General features: G+C 42.0%; 1 protein-coding gene and 1 pseudogene across 1 annotated transcript in view; both read right to left on the bottom strand.

The window, feature by feature from the left end:
- Positions 1-22,584, bottom strand: part of LOC142209933 (uncharacterized) — a 121,920-nt gene that overhangs the window by 78,525 nt on the left and 20,811 nt on the right. Inside the window, 5 exon segments of the mRNA XM_075278971.1 lie at positions 18,039-18,141; positions 18,522-18,613; positions 18,697-18,820; positions 18,902-19,081; positions 19,211-19,321. Of these exon segments, the coding sequence (XP_075135072.1) occupies positions 18,039-18,141; positions 18,522-18,613; positions 18,697-18,820; positions 18,902-19,081; positions 19,211-19,321 (610 nt within the window).
- Positions 179-16,950, bottom strand: LOC142210386 (uncharacterized; annotated as a pseudogene).

The raw sequence follows: 22,584 nt of genomic DNA, 5'->3' as shown, positions 1-22,584 counted from the left end.
TTTGGTAGTTGGATGACATCTTAAGAGCCAATTTCAGACCTTATGGTAGTCTAATCGGTCCTGATACCTGTGACTGGCCCTAGACCTAAGTTTAATTGAGAACCTCTGGAACACTACGAAATAGTACCACAAAAACTTTTCAGGATTTCACTGATACCAATTCAGGTCTGGGAGATCCTTCAGGACACAGCTGTTAGTGTATGCAGACACATGTAGGCCATATACCTGTACATTGTGAGTTGCAGTGTCAAAATTCACACACATTGGATCCATCTGAGAATTTCATTATTAGGCTACGGCTCCATGTAGCAGCAAAAAAGCGTTGTGGGAAAAACCGCAGTGTCAACGCATTGCAGTTTTTCCCACAGCAATTTTCACAGAAAGTCTGCAGAGGTTTCCTCATTTTCGCAAATATAATATGAAGGATTTCAGTATGCTATGAAATATTTTGAATCGAAATGTCGTAAAAAGAGAAGATCATGGTGCCTCGTAATGAAATATTTTTGGACCCCATTTAGTGAGATTGTAGAGGTCCCAGGGTAGCAGTTCACTACATACAATAATTCCCAAATTATAAGCATAGCTTATCCTGTTCTTCTTGGATGTTTAACAAGTCTATTCTAATTCTAATAAAAATAAAAAAAAATCCCACATTCGTAACATGATAATGGCTTCAATCCTGTGTGATTTCGCTGATGACCTGATTTAGCTCTATGTTACCCACATCCTGAACACGAAGTGGCTTCTCCCCTGTGTGAGTTCTTTGATGGTTAATCATATCTGATTTCTGATAAAAACATTTCCCACATTCTGAACACGAAAATGGTTTCACCCCTGTGTGAATTCTCTGATGTCTAACAAGATCTGATTTAGCGCTATAACATTTTCCACATTCTGAACATGGAAATGGTTTCTCCCCAGTGTGACTTCTCACATGTTTAACAAGATCTGATGTTTGGCTGAAACGTTTCCCACATTCTAAACATGAATATGGCTTCTCCCCTGTGTGAATTCTCTCATGTCTAACAAGATCTGATGCTTGTTTGAAACATTTCCCACATTCTGAACAGGAAAATGGCTTTTCCTCTGTGTGAATTCTCTCATGTTTAACAAGGCTTGATTTGTCTGTGAAGCATTTCCCACATTCCGAACATGAAAATGGCTTCTCTCCTGTGTGAAGTCTCTGATGTATTACAAGGTCTGATTTCTGGTTATAACTTTTCCCACATTCTGAGCATGTAAATAGCTTCAGTCCTGTGTGAATTCTCTCATGTCTAACGAGATCTGATTTAGCGCTGTAACATTTCTCACAATGTGAACATGAAAATGGTTTCTCGCCTGTATGACTTCTCTCATGGTTAATAAGATTCAGCTTGTTTGCTAAACCTTTTCCACACTGTGAACAAGAATATGGCTTCTCCTTGGTATGAATTCTCTGATGTGCAACAAGAATTGATTTCTGGATAAAACATTTCCCACATTCTGAGCATGAAAATGGTTTCTCACCCGTATGAATTCTTTGATGTCCGATAAGAGATGATTTTTGGTTGAAACATTTCCCACATTCTAAACATAAAAATGGCTTCTCCCCTGTGTGAATTCTCTCATGTTTAACCAGGTCTGATTTTTGGGTAAAACATTTTCCACATTCTAAACATAAAAATGGCTTCTCCCCTGTGTGAATTCTCTCATGTCTAACAAGATCTGATTCTTGTTTGAAACATTTCCTACATTCTGAACATGAATATGGTTTGTCCCCTGTGTGACTTCGTCTGTGGCTTTCATTTTGCTTCTCAGTCTGTGCTGAATCAGAAGATCGGACCTGTATAGAAGGATCAGATGACAGATCTTTGCCGTGAAGGGCTGAGGGTATATCTGGGATAATGACATGTTCTTCATATGTATCTTGTGCGATACCACCATCATCTGCTTTATAATCTGAAGATAACTGATGTCCCTCTGAGCTCCTGGTACAGTCATCTGCCAAGAAGAATAGTTATCTTAAGGGTAAGTTCACAAGGAGTAAAATGGAGTGTATTTTGGAGTGTAATTTTACAAGTGTAAAAAAATTTACGCGCGTATTTTGGAGCGTTTTTTTTTTACACGTGGCGTTTACGGAGTGTTTTCGGGAGCGTTTACGCATGTAGAAAAACACGCTTCTGTAAACGGTCCAAAAAACGCTCCGTAAACGCCACGTGTGAAAAAACACTCCAAAATACGCGCGTAAATTTTTTACACGTGTAAAATTACACTCCATAATACACTCCATTTTACTCCGTGTGAACTTACCCTAACACTTCTGTATAGTAAAACTTAAAATTATATTGATATTTAACTACATTTCTATAAAAATATGCCCATATATGTATGAAATCATATAGCCACATTAAACTACGACAGTGGTGACAAAAAAGAAAAAGAAATTTTAACAGTGGACCTCAGAGTGAGCACTAGTAGATCATGATGTTCGGGCACCAGGCCGTTCTCTTGTAGTTTTTTTTCTCTTCTGTGCAGTAGCTACCATCTTCCTAGGTTTATGATGTAAGAGCTCCCTAAAGGGTCAATACAGTTCATTCTTCAAGGTCTATTGGGGTTGTTGCTGCTTAAAGAATATATTTCACCACCTCAAGGAATTCAAGTATTTAGCCTCTATTAATAGATGCCACTCCACTGAAATCAGTTGGAATTTTCTCTCTAGCCCCCACCAATCCTGAGCAACAAGCACAGTTAGTTTTGGTGCCTGATGTGCTATTTAGGCTCTCTAATGTCAGAATGGCGGTGTCAGGTAGGGGGCGTAATTCAAAGTCCCTGTCAGAGGCAGCCAGTGTCAGAGCTCAGAATCACACCCCCTGGCCTAAATCTGATCAGCTAAATTCTGTGATCACATATGATATGGCTAAAAAGATCAGAGTAAAAGAATCTGCAAAGAAATACACATTGCCATACACTCATATCCGACAAACGAAATGGAGCAAGGACCAATATATGGTATAAAGACTGCCCAAGCGAAGTGGTATCTAACGTCAGTGGATTGCATCACATGGGACCAACACTCATCTTCTCCTGCACCGAAATTCCACCATAAGTAGCAACTGAGTGATCAGACTACCAAAAACTTCCTGGCCTCTATTTAGACATTACTTCTCACCTGAGTGGCTCCCTGTAGGAATCTCCTCCTTACTCTCCTCATCACCCCTCACATATGTCTCCGGAGCATTAATATTGTTCAGATCTTCACCCAGATACAAAAGCTGTGAAACAAATATTGTAAAAGTCACCAGACGGATGGAGAAGTCACGTGGGATGTTTTATAGGAGAAGAAAAGATCATTCATTATCATGACCACCAAAAGTGACAGCAGGAGTTATCTGACCAAATAGCTGCAGGTCTCCTGGATAAATCCACCATGTTGTCATCTACCTGATCATCCTGGAGGACGTTTTCTTCCTTACAGTCCTGTAGTAGAAGAGGACTGGGACATCTCTCCGGTGATGTTCTCTTACTGGATGGAACTGGAGGAAACACATACAGGGACTGAATTCATTCTTTCCATACAGATAATGAGAGGCCGTGTGTATTTAGTCATGTCTATTACCTGCTGATGTGAGGGGCTGCTGATCCTCCATCATCACCTCCTTGTACTGATCCTTGTGTCCTTCTAAATACTCCCACTCCTCCATGGAGAAATAGACAGTGACATCCTGACACCTTATAGGAACCTGACAACACAATGATACAGTCATCACCAGATCCCTTCATAACGCTCCTGTATAATGTCCCAGCATTCCCAGCAGTGTCACCTCTCCAGTCAGTAGCTCAATCATCTTGTTGGTGAGTTCTAGGATCTTCTGTCCATTGATCTCCTCATGTATCAGGGAGTGAGGTGGAGGCTCCGGGATTGGGCTCAGGGTTCTCCCCCATCCTTCAGATACAGGAGCCTGACAGCGCCCACTAGAGGTCTTCTTCACTACTGTGTAATCCTGTTTATGGAGAGACACATTAATAAATATCACTCCATCCATTCCCAGAGTCCCTCACCTCTCCAGTCATATCATCTGTTATTACTATAGATAAGAATGATGTAATGTGACATCATCAGAATCTCTCACCTCTCCAGTAAGCTGGTGCAGGATCTCTAGGGTCAGATTAAATATAATTTCTGCCATCTTGCCTCTGTCTCTATCTATCAAAGATGTCCACAGAGGAGATGCAATACTGTCGAATCCTAAATGTGAAAAAAATACAATTCTAGACACAACTTGTGAGGAGATAATACAGTTTATACGTTGTATATTTTCTCCTTGTATAAAGCGGCTTCTCTAACAATTTCCATCATGTTTTGTTTTAAAAACAGACAGTACATCATATTACTTGCACTGAAATGTTTTTTTCCAAAAAAAAATCAACAAAATAGGAGATTATTTCTACAGAAATCTGATTTATGAAAAACCAACAAAAGTCTTAGTCAGTGGCGTAACTAGGAATGGCTGGGCCCAAAACCGAACACCTGACATGAGGGAAAAGAGCATCACAAAGAGACACAAGATATATGTAAAGAGAGAGGAAAGAAATGAGTGGAAAGAGGAAGAAGAGTTTACCCCCCATATCAAATAAATCAAAAAAATCACATGACACCATGTCCATGCTATGGCTACTCTTACGACTTGGTGATGACAAAAATGGGTCAGTAATAAAAGAAGGGGAGTAAACTCCCTGGTAATGAAAGGGTTAATGCTACATGTTGCCAGGGTGATATGGACAGATAATGACAATGACTATAAACAGACACCTGTACACTATACATATGTTTTCATATATATATATATATATATATATATATATATATATATATATATATATATTATATATATATATATACATACACTTCTGCCTGTACACATTATGTATATCTACATATAGCTTAATTTGTATTAAAAGATTATCTTATCTCTATATATTATAAAAATGAGTTTCTGTCTGTCTGTTCTTTATGCGTGCGCAACCAAACGACTGGACCAATCTTCACCAAATTTGACACACAGATACTTCAGGTGTCCGGGAAGGTTTAAGACGAGGCCTCAACTTGCTCGGATGTACCGTTCCGGAGATGCAGCTTTCCCAAAACAATGACCCCAATTGGCCGATACAAACCTGCAAGTCTTTAACTCATATTCCAACTGCCATATAGACAGTCACCCCACATGTACCATCTAACACTTATATCCAAACTGAGATACACACATCAGAGCATTAGATACATGGCTCAGCACACAATACCACACATCGGAGGATTAGATGCGCCCATCTACAACAGATCTACATGTCAGAGGATTAGATATGAGCATCTGCACATAGTTCCACATGCCGGTGGATTATATATCTGGGTCTGCACACAGTTCTATATGCCTGAGCAATAGATACACACATCAGCACACAGTACTGTATGCCAGAGGATAAGATACGTGCGTCAGCACACAATACCACATGCCGGAGGATTAGATATGCTCTGCACACAGTATCACACATCAGAGCTTTACTCCAGGTTTCCATTGCCTTTTTTCTTCACTGCTGTATGTCATCACCACTTCCGGACTGCCCATAGGTTATATACATCCGGGAAGTGGTTGCCTTGTTCTGACAGTATACATAGCTATGGGCGCTGCCATCATGTGGCTGCCCTCTGACCTGGTAGTCACGTGATCCGTCGGGAGCAGTGTCTTGCAAGAGCTGCTGGGTATACTGTGTATACAACGTGCAGAAGGCTGTATTTCTCCTGCAACTGGGGCTAATTGTACCAGCCCCAGTTGCAGGGGAAATCAGACTCCCTAACAAAGAAAAAGTGATCAGATGTCCCCAAAGGTCTCTTATGATTTTATGGGGACACCATCTGAAAATATATATATAAAAAAAAAATTAATAAAAAAGTAAAAAAAAATAAATAATAATTTAAAAAAATAAGCAAAATAATCCGGCAATAAAAATGCCGTTATTAAAGGTTATAGCCCCACCCCCCAATGACACCATGTAAAATAAAAATTACCGTAATGGAGAGGAAAAACTATTTTATAAAGTTTTTCGGTAGCACTGTGTGTTATGAAATAAAAAAAGAAAAGTGAAAACCAGACACAATTTCCCTCCTATTTTGTTTATATGTTCCCGGATATAAAAAAAAAAAATTAAAACACATTCGAAAATAAAAACAACATAAAAATAAAGCCCTATGTGTCGCCGAAAAAAGACCCAAAAATTAGTTGAATGAGCTGTAAGAGAAAAACGTTACAGCATACCTCCCAACTTTTGAAGAACCGAAAGAGGGACAAAATGTGCGGCGCGCATTTTAGCCCCGCCCACTTTTGTGTTGACCCCGCCCACTTGTTAATTTTTCATGTGCCCGCACACAGTATAATCCTCCTACAGTCACCCGTAAATTATATGTCCCCTCTCTATCTCTCCCCCAGTTTCATATACACCTTTCATCTGCCCCCAGTTTCATGTCCCTCTTCCATCTCTGCCCCCAGATTCATGTCCCTCCATCTCTGCCCCCAAAATCATGTCCTCTCCATCTCTGCCCCCAGATTCATGTCCCCACATCTCTGCCCCCAGATTCATGTCCCACATCTCTGCCCCCAGATTCATGTCCCTCCATCTCTGCCCCCAGATTCATGTCCCTCCATCTCTGCCCCCAGATTCATGTCCCTCCATCTCTGCCCCCAGATTCATGTCCCTCCATCTCTGCCCCCAGATTCATGTCTCGCTGACACATGCGGCTGAAGCGAAGCTTCGCTGAAGCTTCGCTGCTGCCGCCGGCTCCTGGCTTGTACATCACGTCTACAAGCCAGGAGCCGGCGGCAGCGGCGAAGCGAGGAGCTGACACAGGTCAGCTCCTCGCTTCAGCCGCATGTGTCAGCGAGAGAGAGAGACGCAGCGGCGAAGCGAGCACGCGAGCAGCTTCAGCCGCATATGTCAGGGAGAGAGGCGGGCAGCGGCGAAGCGAGGAGCTGACCTGTGTCAGCTCCTTGCTTCAGCCGCATATGTGTTCAACTCAGATCTGCGTCCTCTGGACGCAGATCTGAGTTGAAATCGGGACATACCTCCCTCCAACCGGGACCGCGGGACATGTCACCCAAATCGTGACTGTCCCACGGAAATCGGGACGATTGGGAGGTATGCGTTACAGCCCTCAAAACCGCAAATACAAAATAAACCTAAAATGTGTCTGGTCCTGGACCACAAATTGGCCCAGTACTGAAGTGATTAAAGAGGCAGTGCGCTGTGGATGACACTTTACACAAGGTCACATTCACAAAACTTTACTCCAGGTATCCATAACAACCTGGAAAAAACAACATAAAAATCACAGGTTTTTCACTGATATCCTAACTGAGATACACATGATGCTTATGGACACATACAAACAACATACAAAATGCACCAGTACAAAACTGGACAATTCTTATGGGGCCACTACACAAACAAAAAATGGAATATAACCGTGCGACCCATGGGTCCTCCTGCTAGTACACTATCTAAATCTACATCTAAAAACGCCTGTACACACTATATGTCCAACGCTGAATTTCCCCATGGTGGGACTATCTTATCTTATATATCTACATATACCTCAGCCCGTATACTGTACACCACACTAGATACATATACACATACCTCCAGCTGTACACTAGGTAGATATATATATATATATATATATATATATATATATATATATATATATATATATATATATGGGGAAGGAGAATTCCTACTGTGTGGGAGGAGTCAGATTTCTTGTTAAATAGCTGGTGGAGCTAAAGGACCTGTGATGATGTCATAGTCATGTGATCAGTCACAAGTGGAAGGAGTTAAATGATCACAAGATGAGGTGTTACCGGGTTACATGCTCAGTGTATAGGATGTAGTTACAGTGTGTACGGAGCAGAGCTGTGTGTGTATGACGTGTATGGAGCAGAGCTGTGTGTGTATGACGTGTATGGAGAAGAGCTGTGTGTGTATGATGTGTATGGAGAAGAGCTGTCTATGATGTGTAAGGAGCAGTGCTGTGTGTGTATGATGTGTATGGAGCAGAGGTGTGTGTGTATGTGTACGGAGCAGGGCTGTGTGTGTATGGAGCAGAGTTGTGTGTATGATGTGTATGTAGCAGAGCTGTGTGTGTATGTGTACGGAGCAGGGCTGTGTGTGTATGGAGCAGAGTTGTGTGTATGATGTGTATGTAGCAGAGCTGTGTGCGTATGATGTGTACGGAGCAGAGCTGTGTGTGTATGTGTACGGAGCAGAGCTGTGTGTGTATGGAGCAGAGTTGTGTGTATGATGTGTATGTAGCAGAGCTGTGTGCGTATGATGTGTACGGAGCAGAGCTGTGTGTGTATGGTGTGTGTGGAGCAGAGCTGTGTGTGTATGATGTGTACGGAGCAGAGCTGTGTGTGTATGGTGTGTGTGGAGCAGAGCTGTGTGTGTGTGGAGCAGAGCTGTGTGTGTGTGGAGCAGAGCTGTGTGTGTGTGGAGCAGAGCTGTGTGTGTGTGGAGCAGAGCTGTGTGTGTGTGGAGCAGAGCTGTGTGTGTGTGGAGCAGAGCTGAGTGTGTATAATGTGTACGGGGCAGAGCTGCGTGTGTATGGCGTGTAAAATCAGAACTGTGTATATGAAATATGGTTGCTGTATGTGTGTAATGTTTATGTAGAGGGCTGTATATATATACACAGCAGAGGTGTTGTGTACATGAACACTGGCTTGCAAAAATATTTACACCCCTTGAACTTTTTACAAAGACAAACAAATGTATTTTATTGAGATTTTCAGTGATAACCAACACAAAGTAGCTGGTAATTGTAAAGTGGAAGGAAATTGATTCCTGGTTTTCAACATTTTAATCAAATAACAATCTGAAAAGCGTGACATGCAAAAGTCTTCAGCCTCCTGCACTCTGATACCGCTAAATAAACTCCAGTGCACACAAGCGCAATTTCTTTCAGAAGTCCCTGAATGAGTTAATAAAGTCAGGCTGTGTGTAATGTAGTCTCAGTATAAATCCACCTGTTCTGTGAAGACCACAGTGGTTTATTAGAAAACACTAGTGAACAAACAGCATCTTGAAGACCAAGGAACTCACCAGACAGGTCAGAGATAAAGTTGTGGAGAAGTTTAAAGCAGAGTTAGATTATAAAAAAAAAAATTATCTCAAGCTTTGAGCATCCCAAGGAGCACTGTTCAATCCATCATCCAAAAATGGAAACGTATTCTACAACTGCAAACCTACCAAGACATGGTCATCCACCTAAACTGACAGATCGAGCAAGGAGAGCATTGGTTAGAGAAGCAGCCAAGAGGCCCCTGGTCGCTCTGCAGAAATCCACAGCTCAGGTACGGGGAGAATCTGTCCACAGGACAACTATAAGTTGTGCACTCCACAAATCTGGAAGAGTGGCGAGAAGAAAATCATATTTGAAAGAAAAGACATAGGAAATCCACAAGCCATATAGGGGACAGAGCAAATGTGGAAGAAGGTGATCTGGCCAGAGGAGACCAAAAGGGAACTTTTTGGACTAAATGCAAAGCCCTATATGTGGCAGAAAAGTTACCCTACTCATTCCCCTGAACACACCATCCCCACTGTGACACATAGGGGTCAGCATCATGCTGGGGAAAGGATTTATTTTATTTTATTTTTTTTTTTAGGAATTCTAAATAATGAAAATGAGGAGTTGGAGATCAAAAAAATCTTCGGGATTAAATAAAAAATTTGAGAGCAAATAAACAGCGGGGTCTCTTTTGCAAATATAGTAACTTAACCTACCACTGTGGGGGTAGTATCCCTTTATTTATTCTTGGAACGATCCACCATTGTGGTAACTTTTTACTCTGAAGCCCCCAGATAGTGAGGTCACCTGATGAATGGCACAGAAGTGCCAGGAAACGCGTAGGAACTTGTAGGGTCACGTGCGATTGTGGTGCTGCCCTTGTACAATCAGAAGTCAATAGTGGGTGACAGGGTAGTTGTCTGAGGGGCAGTGTAGGGATCGCTGCTTCTCATCTCTAGACTATGGGCTTTTCTCTTCCCCTGGTTTGATGTGTTTGATACCTACATTGATCTCAAATAGAGTGTTTACTATCTATCGATTGTATGTGGTGGTTTTGTTGGGAGTATCTTGGTATTTTATATGGACCAAATAAATGTTAAGTATTATTTATTATCTAGTATTACTGGACACAGTGGCGGATCCAGGCTTTGCGGGGTTCTGGCCAATTGACTTTGTCGGGGCCCTACTTACCAGGGGGTCTGGGGGGTATTAGCTGCATTGGGACCGCGCATGCAAGGCCAGTGGCATAGAAGCGACGTCATCTCACTGCTGGCTTTGCATATGAAACCCCGCCCACCAATTGACGCAAGAAAACCAGGAAGAAAGAAGAGTTTACAGCAGCGAAGACTGGTGAGTAAGGGACATGGGAATACCCCTTTAAGGGCCTCGCGCTTCTAACCCATACCTCCCAACTTTTGAAGATTAGACAGAGGGACAAAATGTGCGGCGTGCGCAGCGGCAAACTTGATCCGCCCACTTTTAAGTTAACTCCGCCCATTCTCATTCATTTTTCATGTACTTCCACACAGTATAATTCTCCTACAGTCACCCGTAAATTATATGTCCCCCCTCCATCTCTCCCCCAGTTTCATATACACCCTTCATCTGCCCCTAGTTTCATGTCCCCCCTCCATCTCTGTCCCCAGTTTCATGTCCTCCCGTTTCTGCCCAATTTCATGCCATTCTCCCGCCCTTCATCTGCCCACAGTTTCATGTCCCCCCCGTCTCTGCCCCAGTATCATGCCATTCTTCCCCCCTTCATCTGCCCCAGTGTCATGTTGTTCTATCCCCTTCATCTGCCCCAGTGTCATGCCGTTCTCTCCCCCTTCATCTGCCCCAGTGTCATGCTGTTCTCCCCCCCCTTCATCTGCCTTAGTGTCATGCCGTTCTCCCCCCCTTCATCTGCCCCAGTGTCATGCCCCCCCCCCCCCCACATCTTCATCTGCCCCCCCCTTCATCACAATAGTAGTTGGGGCATTATGCCACTCCATAGCAAAGGCAAGATAAAAGCGCTTGTTAGGGACAAGATGTTCCCTCTGGCCTAGGCTGTAGAATTCCAAATTAATATAGGTTATTCAGGCCTGAAGGGAAAAACATCTCACACAAACAACTCTGCTAGTGAATCACATGAATTCTGTTTATTTTATCAATATGTCCAATTCTTATAGTGCTTTCCTGGGAAACTGTCTAGACATTCAAGATTAATAGGTGTAGGTTTCATTGACAAAAAAAAGAAGATAAGAACAATACTGAGGACACAGATGTGTCCTCTCACAACCAGGCCTCCAAGATAAGAATCAGCAGCTTACAGACATGTCCATGTCTACATCCTTTCACATTCAGAGTGACCTCACCTCGTAGCATTTATATATAATTGTTAGTATATATATTAGAATACAAAATGGATGATAGATACAAAATAGAGGACTACTCATGGAGAATTATCTCTAACACGCTCACCATAAGGCCTTCATACTCGCATCCGACTGTCATCAGATCACAAAAATAACAGCACTGTAAACAAAGGTAACACTGGCTGACTGTCAATGGCAGGATATGTAATAGGGTCTGTGATACCAAAATTCCTTCTCAAGTGCTTGAAAATGGTCACTGTAGAGACAGTGGTGTATAATACAAGTTCCAGCTGTGTCTGGCTGATGGGCAAGTAAAGAAGCTACACGTACTTGTTGGCGGATCATAAGATCCTCCCAACTGGTGGTGTGTGGGGGTCTTCCGGACTTCGTAGTTGGCAAGCAGTTTGTTGAAATAATGATCCTGCTTCTCGCAAACCAATGATGTTCCCCCTCTTAAACTGGGCAAAATGTCTTCAAGGGCATCATGGAAGCATGTCTACTGCAGCAGTCAACGACCTCTCACCAAGAGATACACTACCCAAAAGTAGCCTTTGATATACTTTTTATTGAGCAACAGGGGAAGCACTTTTATGCTCTTCCGTGGCAAGACTCAGTGTCTGATCAGACCACACCTGTAATAATTTACATATCTGACTGAGACAGAACTGCAGGGGGAGTTTTGCAGCAATTCTAATATTTCTACCTGGGTGCAGAATTTTAATTTTTTTCCCCAATATGAGTGTAATTTACAGTACTATCTCCTTAAATCTTTTTGGCAGTATATGGCTACTAGGTGTATGTTCCTGAGGAGGGCTGACCAAATGCCAAGTAACAATCCAATAAAGAAGAAATGGAACAGGACTCCAAGGGATTCTCTGCTTGTATCTTACTAATCCTACTAATATTATGTCCCTCAATCACGCAAAAACAGCTGAACGGATTTGAATGTAATTTGGCACATAGATAGTTTGTAACCTTGATTAATACATAGGCTACTTTTTATCCTAGTAAATGACATGGCTTCACGACTGTTATGAATTCACATACTATATTAAACTGCTCTTTTGCAGAAGCATATCTCAGGTTTTAACAAAGCCAAGTCTGTTATCTCTCTATGTAAACACTCAGTCCATTCTGTACATGCATTTGCATATTATCTGATCTGCTCCAGGTAACATGCTGACACAATGAAAGGGAAAACACCTTTAATCCAAATTGGCAGTTTGCTACTTTTAAACATGCTGGGAAAATGAAAATCTAATTTGTCACAAATTTCTAAAACCACGAGAGCTATGAACGTAGCCAGAAGTCACAGAGTTCTCCTCAAGCGGAGCTAACGGGGGATCATCGGCGCCAACAAAATGCTCATTATATGGCGTCCCAGCGAGCTGCTGAGATGCTGGAACAATCACGGGCACAGCGCAAGGAACGAGTTCAGCGGCAAGCCAGCTTGACAGCTGATGAAACGCCAGAGTAGGTGGATCATCGATGCCAACAATACGCTCATTATATGGCTTCCCTGAGAACTGTTGAGATACCGGATACGGGCACAGCGTGAGGAATGAATTCAGCGGCAGACCAGCTTGACAGCTGACGAAATGCCGGAGCAGGCGGATGAACAACACGCTCATTATATGGTGTCTCAGTGAACTGCTGAGATGCCGGAACAATCACAGACACAGAGTGATGAACAAGTTCAGCAGCAGGCCAGCTTAAGAGATGCCGAAATGCCGGAGCAGGCAAACCATCGACAGCAGCAATTTATTTATTTAATTATGCTTACTTATATAGCGCCATCATATTCCACAGCGCTTTACAGACATTAACAGTCACTGTCCCATATAGGGCTCACAATCTAAATTCCCTATCAGTATGTCTTTGATGTGTGGGAGGAAACCGGAGTACCTGGAGGAAACCCACGCAAACATGGGGAGAACATACAAACTCCTTGCAGATGTTGTCCTGGGCGGGATTTGAAGCCAGGACTCCAGCGCTGCAAGGCTGCAGTGCTAACCACTGAGCCACCGTGCTGCCCATAGTGCTGAATATAGGTGGATTATCGACGCCAACAACACACAGACGAAGTAGCGGGCAGAGGCTAGTAAGAAAATAAAGGATCACATCAGGAATGTCAATGTAATTCAAGTATATCTAAAAACAGAATGCAAAATTTCAGGTTACAAACCCTTCATCAGACACAACTTGTAAGGAAGAAGTCATGGAGTGAAGAAGTTATAGAACGATGCAACATTTGGTGAAATCCCATTAGGGATGAAACCATTGGGTCAGGAGCAATGAACATACATATTACACATACAGGGACCTAAAGAATTAATATCATCTTTATATATTCACATTATCATCCACAACTTATCTAAGACTCCATTAAAGGTAGAACATAGACGGAGATCCCTCATCCTGTCCTTAGGCTAGGTTTATACTTAGGCTCTCCATTGTTCAGGTCCACCAAATGACAGTGAGCTCCCTAGCTAAAGCAGCAGTTACCCATGGACACCCACAGACCTCATGGACTAGAATGAGGTCTGTGCAGAACTTTTCTCTCTGCTGAGAACTACAGAGACAACGACGCAAATGTGAACCTACTCTTACAGAGAAAGAATGACATGAAGCTCTTAAAGGGAGTGTTTCACCAGCATATCAACCCAAGCCGGCAAATAGATTGGTCAGGGTCACCTGACTCAGTGTTTCAACCTTGTGAAACACTATTTAACTATCTGCAGGGCTGGATGATATGCTGGTTCTGGTGACACTAACCTATCTGCAGGGCTGGGATGATATGCTGGTCTGGTGACAGATTCCCTTTAAGAGTGTACAAATGAATACCCAAAGTAACTAGTCTAGAGACAAACCAGGGGCATAACTACCGCTGAGGCAGCGGAGGCAGCTGCCACAGGGCCCGGGACATTAGGGCCCCGGTGACAGCCGCTTCCGCTGCTATCATTATACTCGGGGGTCTTTTCGGACTGGGAGAGGTAAGAAACATAAAAAACACTGTTACTTACCTCTCCACAATCCTGGCCAGGCCTCCTTCCTGACGTCCTATGAACCCGGCCTGCGTCCCGGGTCATGTGACGTCCGATGTCATAGAAGAATGACAGCAGCGGAGAAGACAGAGTAGGAGCCGGGGGACAGGTAAGAGACAGCAGTTTTTTATGTTTTTATACCCGCAGGTCTCCGATTATTATACTCTGGGGTCTGAAAAGACCCCAGAGTATAATAATTGTTAGAGATGAGCGAACACTGTTCGGATCAGCCGATCCGAACAGCACGCTCCCATAGAAATGAATGGAAGCACCTGTGATGCCGGCCGCCGGCAAAATCAGCGTCACAGGTGCTTCCATTCATTTCTATGGGAGCGTGCTGTTCGGATCGGCTGATCCGAACAGTGTTCGCTCATCTCTAATAATTGTTTATGGGTGTCCACAGTGTGACATAATACTGTGTGCAGGGGCGACTATGGGGGATAATACTGTGTGCAGGAGCCACTATGGGACATTATACTGTGTGCAGGGGCCACTATGGGGGATAATACTGTGTGCAGGGGCCACTATGGGGGAGGGATAATACTGTGTGCAGGGCCACTATGGGGCATAATACTGTGTGCAGGGGCCACTATGGGGGATAATACTGTGTGCAGGAGCCACTATTGGGGATAATACTGTGTGCAGGGGCCACTATGGGGCATAATACTGTGTGCAGGGGCCACTATTGGAGATATTACTGTGTGCAGGGGCCACTATGGGACATTATACTGTGTGCAGGGGCCACTATGGGGATAATAGAATGCGCAGGAATGTGTAGGAGGGGGTCGGTCAAGGTCTTCAGTCAAAGTTCGCCACGGGGCCCTGCCATTCCTCATTACGCCACTGAGACAAACCACACAATACACTAAATAACAGAGCACTCTACTAATACAATAAAACCCAAAAATAAATTTCAGAACTAAGTAAAAAACACCACTTTGAAAATGTTAATTCATTGAAAAGAATATTTCAAAATTATATTTTTGCCATATTTTGGAATGATACCTGTGAGACGATTAGCATTTTTGAGATTTAATTATATATTATTGTCTCATGTGCATATAATATGGTATTTTAGGATCATTCCAAAAAATGGGAAAACCTATTTTACAAGTATTTTTAACATAGTTGAATTGTTATTTTTTTTTGGTTCTGAGTATAATACAATCTGCTTACTGTTCCCACTAAAGACCTTAAGGGCCTGCACATGGCAAAATTTGCCGCTGATTTTGATTCCACGGAGGCGTATTCTACCCCAAAATTCCACTCTGGTTCTGTCTCCCATAAGACAGAACTCTGAAAAAATAAGAGGCCAAAATAAGAGGCCAGTTTGATCTTGCTGCAACTGTTTCAGCTGCAGAGTCCATGACTCAACTCCAGGCAGTTTCACTGATAAGGTCCATTCATTTGGGTCTTATCTAGCAGAAAGCCATAGCGGAATGCTGAAATTCTGCTTAATGACGTTCCAGATTATTGACATGAAACTGGCTTCTTCCCTGTGTGAATTCTCAGATGTCTAGCAAGATCTGATTTAACACTATAACGTTTATCACATTGTAAACATGAATATGGCTTCTCTCCTGTGTGACTTTTCTGGTGTATAACAAGATCGGATTTATGTTTAAAACTTTTTCCACATTCTTGGCATGAAAATGGCTTCTCCACTGTGTGACTTCTCTGATGTCTAACAAGAGTTGATTTATCTCTACAATGTTTCCCACATTCTGAACATGAATATGGCTTCTCTCCTGTGTGAATTCTTTGATGTTTAACAAGATCTGATTTCTGATAGAAACATTTCTTGCATTCTGAACATGAATATGGCTTCTCCCCTGTGTGACATTTCTCATGTTTAACAAGATTTGATTTGTCTGTAAAACTTTTCCCACGTTCTGAACATGAAAACGTTTTTTCACCTGTGTGACTTCTCTTATGAACAAGAAAATCTGATTTCCAATTGAAGCTTTTTCCACATCCTAGGCACAAAAATACTTTCTCTCCTGTATGAATTTTCTGATGTCTAAGAAGAGTTTGTTTATCGCTATAACGTTTCCCACATTCTGAACATAAATACGGCTTCTCCCCTGTGTGAACTCTCTGATGCCTAGCAAGAGTTGATTTATCGATACAATGTTTCCCACATTCCGAACATGAAAATGGCCTCTCCCCTGTGTGAATTCTCTGATGAGTAACAAGGATTGATTTAACATTAAAACATCTACCACATTCTGTACATAAATATGGTCTCTCCCCTGTGTGAATCCTCTGATGGCGGGTAAGTTTTGATTTTTGAGCAAAACATTTCCCACATTCTGAGCATGGATATGACTTCTCTCCCATGTGAATTCTTTGTTGTTGTTTTGAATCAGAAGATAGGATCTGTATAGAAGGATCAGATGATAGATGGACTGAGGGTATATTTGGGATAATGGCTTGTTCTTCATATGTATCTTGTGTGACATCACCATCATCTGCTTTATAATCTAAAGATATGAGATGTTCCTCTGGGTTCCTAATACATTTGTCTGCCAAGAATAAAACAGAAAACACATAATGCAAACAAACATGTTAGGTATCACTATGTTTTTATACATCCCACTATCCAAATACTAGCATTACTTATTCCATATGGTGAACGTTGTATATAGAATATACCGCAATAAACAAAATAATGTATTTTGGACACCTTGCTTCCCTCTAAAATAGCTATAAAAAGTGATCATAAAGTCATAAATAACAAAAATTGCTAACAATAAAAACTACAACTTGCCCGCAAATAAAGAGCCCTGAAATATCTCCATCAACTAAACAGTAGAAATATTATAGGCGTCAGAATACAGTGACCCCAGGAAAATCCTTCCTGAGAAAATGATAATAAAACTAATATAAATCTGGTATCGCCGTAAACGTAATGACAAAGCTGCTATGTCCTTTTTAAGTTGTCAAATAAAAATACAACTCGTCATGCAAAGAATAATATCTCACATAGCTATGACAACAGAAAAATAAACAAGTTATGAATTTTGGAAGGCGATGTACAAACTACCCCGAGTCCTTAAAAGATTAAGGGTAAGTTCACGCGATGTAACATGCCGCGTGATCTGGCACGTATACGGCGTGTGAGAGTTTGCGCGCCGTAAAAGCTCCCATTGATTTCAATGGGAGTTAGGAGCGTATACGCTGCGTTATTTTGCGCCCGTGATTTTGCGGCCGCAAAATAACGCGGCGTATACGCTCCTAACTCCCATTGAAATCAATGGGAGCTTTTACGGGACGCAAACTCTCACACGCCGTATACGTGCCAGATCACGCAGCATGTTACATCGTGTGAACTTACCCTAACTTTTGACAATGCCTGTAAAGTGCTGTGGAATATAATGCCGCTATAGAAGTAAACTAAATCAATAAAACTTTAGAGGGCTAACTTTTCTTAAAAGTACAACCTCCAAACACACAGTCATGCACAGCATATGATTATAAACTAAATAAATCACAAAAGAATATCCAAACATAATATGAACAGGCCCCTATTCGGTGGTGACTACTCACCTGGGTGGTCACCTGTAGGAATGTCCTCCTTACACTCCTCATCACCCCTCACATATGTCTCCGGAGCAATAATAATGTTCAGATCTTCACCCGAATACAAAAACTGTGAAACAAATATTGTAAAAGTCACCAGACGGATGGAGAAGTCACGTGGGATGTTTTATAGGAGAAGAAAAGATCATTCATTATCATGACCACCAAAAGTGACAGCAGGAGTTATCTGACCAAATAACTGCAGGTCTCCTGGATAAATCCACCATGTTGGTTCCTTATTCCAAACAGCAGCCTCCATAGCCAGAAAACTGTGAGAAGATCCAGACAACATATCATGTCTATGGTCAGCTTTATCCTGCCATCTCCACCTTTCTCATTACATAAGTAGAAAACATCTAATACTGTGGGATAAAACCAGACTGACCACGAGACCTTCACAGCCCTTCTACAGGGCAGAGGAAGATTTCATGTCACCTTATCTCCATCTACCTGATCATCCTGGAGGACATTTTCTTCCTTACAGTCCTGTGGTAGAAGAGGACTGGGACATCTCTCCGGTGATGTTCTCTTACTGGATGGAACTGGAGGAAACACATACAGGGACTGAATTCATTCTTTCCATACAGATAATGAGAGGCCGTGTGTATTTAGTCATGTCTATTACCTGCTGATGTGAGGGGCTGCTGATCCTCCATCATCACCTCCTTGTACACATCTTTGTGTCCTGCTAAATACTCCCACTCCTCCATGGAGAAATAGACAGTGACATCCTGACACCTTATAGGAACCTGACAACACAATGATACAGTCATCAGCAGATCCCTTCATAGCGCTCCTGTATAATGTCCCAGCATTCCCAGCAGTGTCACCTCTCCAGTCAGCAGCTCAATCATCTTGTTGGTGAGTTCTAGGATCTTCTGTCCATTGATCTCCTCATGTATCAGGGAGTGAGGTGGAGGCTCCGGGATTGGGCTCAGGGTTCTCCCCCATTCTTCAGATACAGGATCCTGACGGCGCCCACTAGAGGTCTTCTTCACTACTGTGTATTCCTGTTTATGGAGAGACACATTAATAAATATCACTCCATCCATTCCCAGAGTCCCTCACCTCTCCAGTCATATCATCTGTTATTACTATAGATAAGAATGATGTAATGTGACATCATCAGAATCTCTCACCTCTCCAGTAAGCTGCTGCAGGATCTCTAGGGTGAGATTTATTATACTTTCTACCATCTTATCTCTGTCTCTATCCATCCTTGATGGGTCAATCAGGAACATTATCTTTCACTTCCAGGATCCTGTAGGAACATGAATGTAGAAACAAATCTATTTCTGTGACAGTTGTGACCATGACTGGTCACGTGATGTTGGTCAGTGATGAAAATAGATTAAAGAGGGCCAAATAGGAGTAATGGGGGATTTAACACATATTCAGTTTACAATTTTTTTTTGACACATAGAGAATCCACTGACAGAGACACTTAGTGAGCGGACATTGGAGGTCTGTGGCATCTACTCAAGTATACTTAATAGTAAACATGCAGGAAGGACTTGTAGGATATAAAGTATAATTCTATACACATTTGCTTCAAGTACTTAGAAGGTAGAAGAAGAATTTACTATAATTTTCCCCATGTCCCACCATTCTTCTCACCCTAGCAGTCTTAAAGGGATAGGTCTTGTAGCCAGTTCCCAGGACAGATATTCTCTCAGTTGACACTTTTTGTTCCAACTCTTCCTCTCCAGACCACAGGCTGTCTTTTGGGGATGCTATAACACCTGGTCCTCTGCACACTGTAAAGAAGGGAGAAGAGTTTACACCTTAGGGCTAAGGCTGTACGGGACAATACACAGCGCTGTGGGAAAAATTGCAGCGGGAACGCATCGCATTTCTTCCCGCAGCACTTTGAAAAGAAACTTCACTGAGTTTTCCTCCGCTGACTTTTTGTTACTATTATATCTACGGGAAAGCCGCCGGCTTTTCTGTAGATATAGTTGTCATGCTGCGATTTCCAAAACCGCACCGGTTTTGGAAATCATAGCATGCCCGCGCTGTGGTTTTAACCGCAAAGTGGGCATGAGATTCGATGGAAATAAATGCAGGAAAAAAAGTGGGGGAAAAAAACAAAAAACAAAAAAATTAGGCTGGAGATACACACATGGGCAGATAAAAGAATATTTTGTACTTCACCGGCATCTGGTCATGGCTAGCCATGGGAGGCATTTTTCGAAGGCGGATTCTGAGTCAAAATCCGTTCCGAAAAACTCTGTGTGAACTCAGCTTTTAAAGGGATAGGTCTTGTAGCCAGTTTTCGAGGACAGATTTTCTCTCAGTCCACATTTTTTGTTCCAACTCTTCCTCTCCAGATCACAGCCCCATTCAGTTTTTGTCAGTTCTGTAGAATCGCTAGGCCAAACCACTGACTGTGACGCTTCGATTTTGGGACCGAAGCAGTAAAGATCCTCTAATTTATTAAAAAGCCAATGATTGATTCCTATGACAATAAATATGTAACAAACTATACATGTAATAATATAATATTAATTAATAATTCTACAATATAATTCAAAATAATCATTTTATTCTGATTGTTTTATTTTGAGTCAGTAAATTTTTTCCAATTCCAACCAAAATTAGTTCCAACTCCAACTCCACAGCCCTGATTTTTGTGGCTTTTTAATGAAAATTTTAGGGCGTGTTCTAGAGACAAAGCCAGGAGTGAACAAAGAAATATACGCCATTCCTTGAGATTTCCCTTTCCTATTGAATACACTCCTGTCTTTGGCATGAAAAAACTAAATAAAATGTGCACCGAAAAAACCATGACATGAGCTTTCAACCTTAAAACAAAAAAATATAAAAAAAATAACAATAGCATATAGCTATGACCTGTCTGTTAGAATGTGGACATGTAAAACTGCAGTATAAAAATAAAAGATGCGGGGGTGAACTGTCCAGTAGTGAAGGGGTTAATGATATATGTGCCCTACTAGTCAGTTAGACAATGGCGGTGACTACATACATACCTCCACCTGTACAGCTGCACACTGTATTTATACTTGGGGCTACAGGACCTGTGATGATGTCACTGTCATTTGATCAGTGGGAGGAGTCAAGTGATCACATGTGCTGGTTGCAGTCGATGCTGTGTGTGTATGATGTGTACGGAGCAGAGCTGTGTGTGTATGATGTGTACGGAGCAGAGCTGTGTGTGTATGATGTGTACGGAGCAGAGCTGTGTGTGTATGATGTGTACGGAGCAGAGCTGTGTGTGTATGATGTGTACGGAGCAGAGCTGTGTGTGTATGATGTGTACGGAGCAGAGCTGTGTGTGTATGATGTGTACGGAGTAGAGCTGTGTGTGTATGATGTGTATGGAGCAGAGCTGTGTGCGTATGGCATATACAGGGCAGGGATGTGTATGTATGATGTGTACGGAGCAGAGCTGTGTGTGTATGATGTGTACAGCGCAGAGCTGTGTGTTTATGATGTGTATGGAGCATAACTGTGTGTGTATGATGTGTATGGAGCAGAGCTGTGTGTGTATGACGTGTACGGGGCAGAGCTGTGTGTGTATGATGTGTATAGAGCAGATCTGTGTACGTATGATGTGTATGGAGTAGAACTGTGTGTGTATGACGTGTATGGAGCAGAGCTGTGTGTGTATGACGTGTATGGAGCGGAGCTGTGTGTGTATGACGTGTATGGTGCAGAGCTGTGTGTGCATGATGTGTACGGAGCAGAGCTGTCTGTGTATGACGTGTATGGAGCAGAGCTGTGTGTGTATGACGTGTACAGAGTAGAGTTGTGTGTGTATGGCGTGTATGGAGCAGAGCTGTGTGTGTATGATGTGTATGGGGCAGAGCTGTGTGTGTATGATGTGTATGGGGCAGAGCTGTATAATTTTTTTATTTTGTTCATTCAAATAATTCTATGAAATAAGTCATCACAAGTCAATACGTAATTTTTTTTGGTAATACACAGATTTATATTTGTCATTTTTTATTTTTCTTCGAAATATCCATATAAAAGTAGAAAACAAGTATAGGAAAATGGCTGTTTTTCACATTATTCTCTTTTTAATAGCACAAAATACTACAAAAAAATTATTTTTTAATAGTGTTTTTTTTTGTTTGTTTGTTTTTTTTTTTAGAGATTTTACTGCATTTGCCACACACTTTGTGTCACCATGAGTAGGGCTGGAACCTGTGATGTGGATCTAGTGAAGCTCTGGGGTTTTTTTCATTGATTTTTTTTTTTTGTAAGTTGTGCTCCCCATAGTAGACCTTTGGGGAGAATGTTAACCCTTCGGTGACCGGCCCGATTTAGGCCTTGATGACCAAACCATTTTTTGCGTTTTTTTTTCCCCATCATCACATACCAAGCCCTATACTTTTGTTTTATTTTTCCGTCAATGTAACACTATGAGGGTATGTGTTTTTTGGGGGACAAGTTGTTGTGTTTATTGGCATAGATATACTTCGTTAATTAACTATTTCTTGAAGGAATAGAAAAAGAAACCCAGCAACTTTGCCATTACTATTTTTAT

Source organism: Leptodactylus fuscus, chromosome 6 (genome assembly GCF_031893055.1).
Source record: "Leptodactylus fuscus isolate aLepFus1 chromosome 6, aLepFus1.hap2, whole genome shotgun sequence".
Lineage (NCBI taxonomy): Eukaryota > Metazoa > Chordata > Amphibia > Anura > Leptodactylidae > Leptodactylus > Leptodactylus fuscus.
The sequence above is the reverse complement of the archived record's forward strand: the minus strand, read 5'-3'. Positions and strand labels throughout refer to the sequence as shown.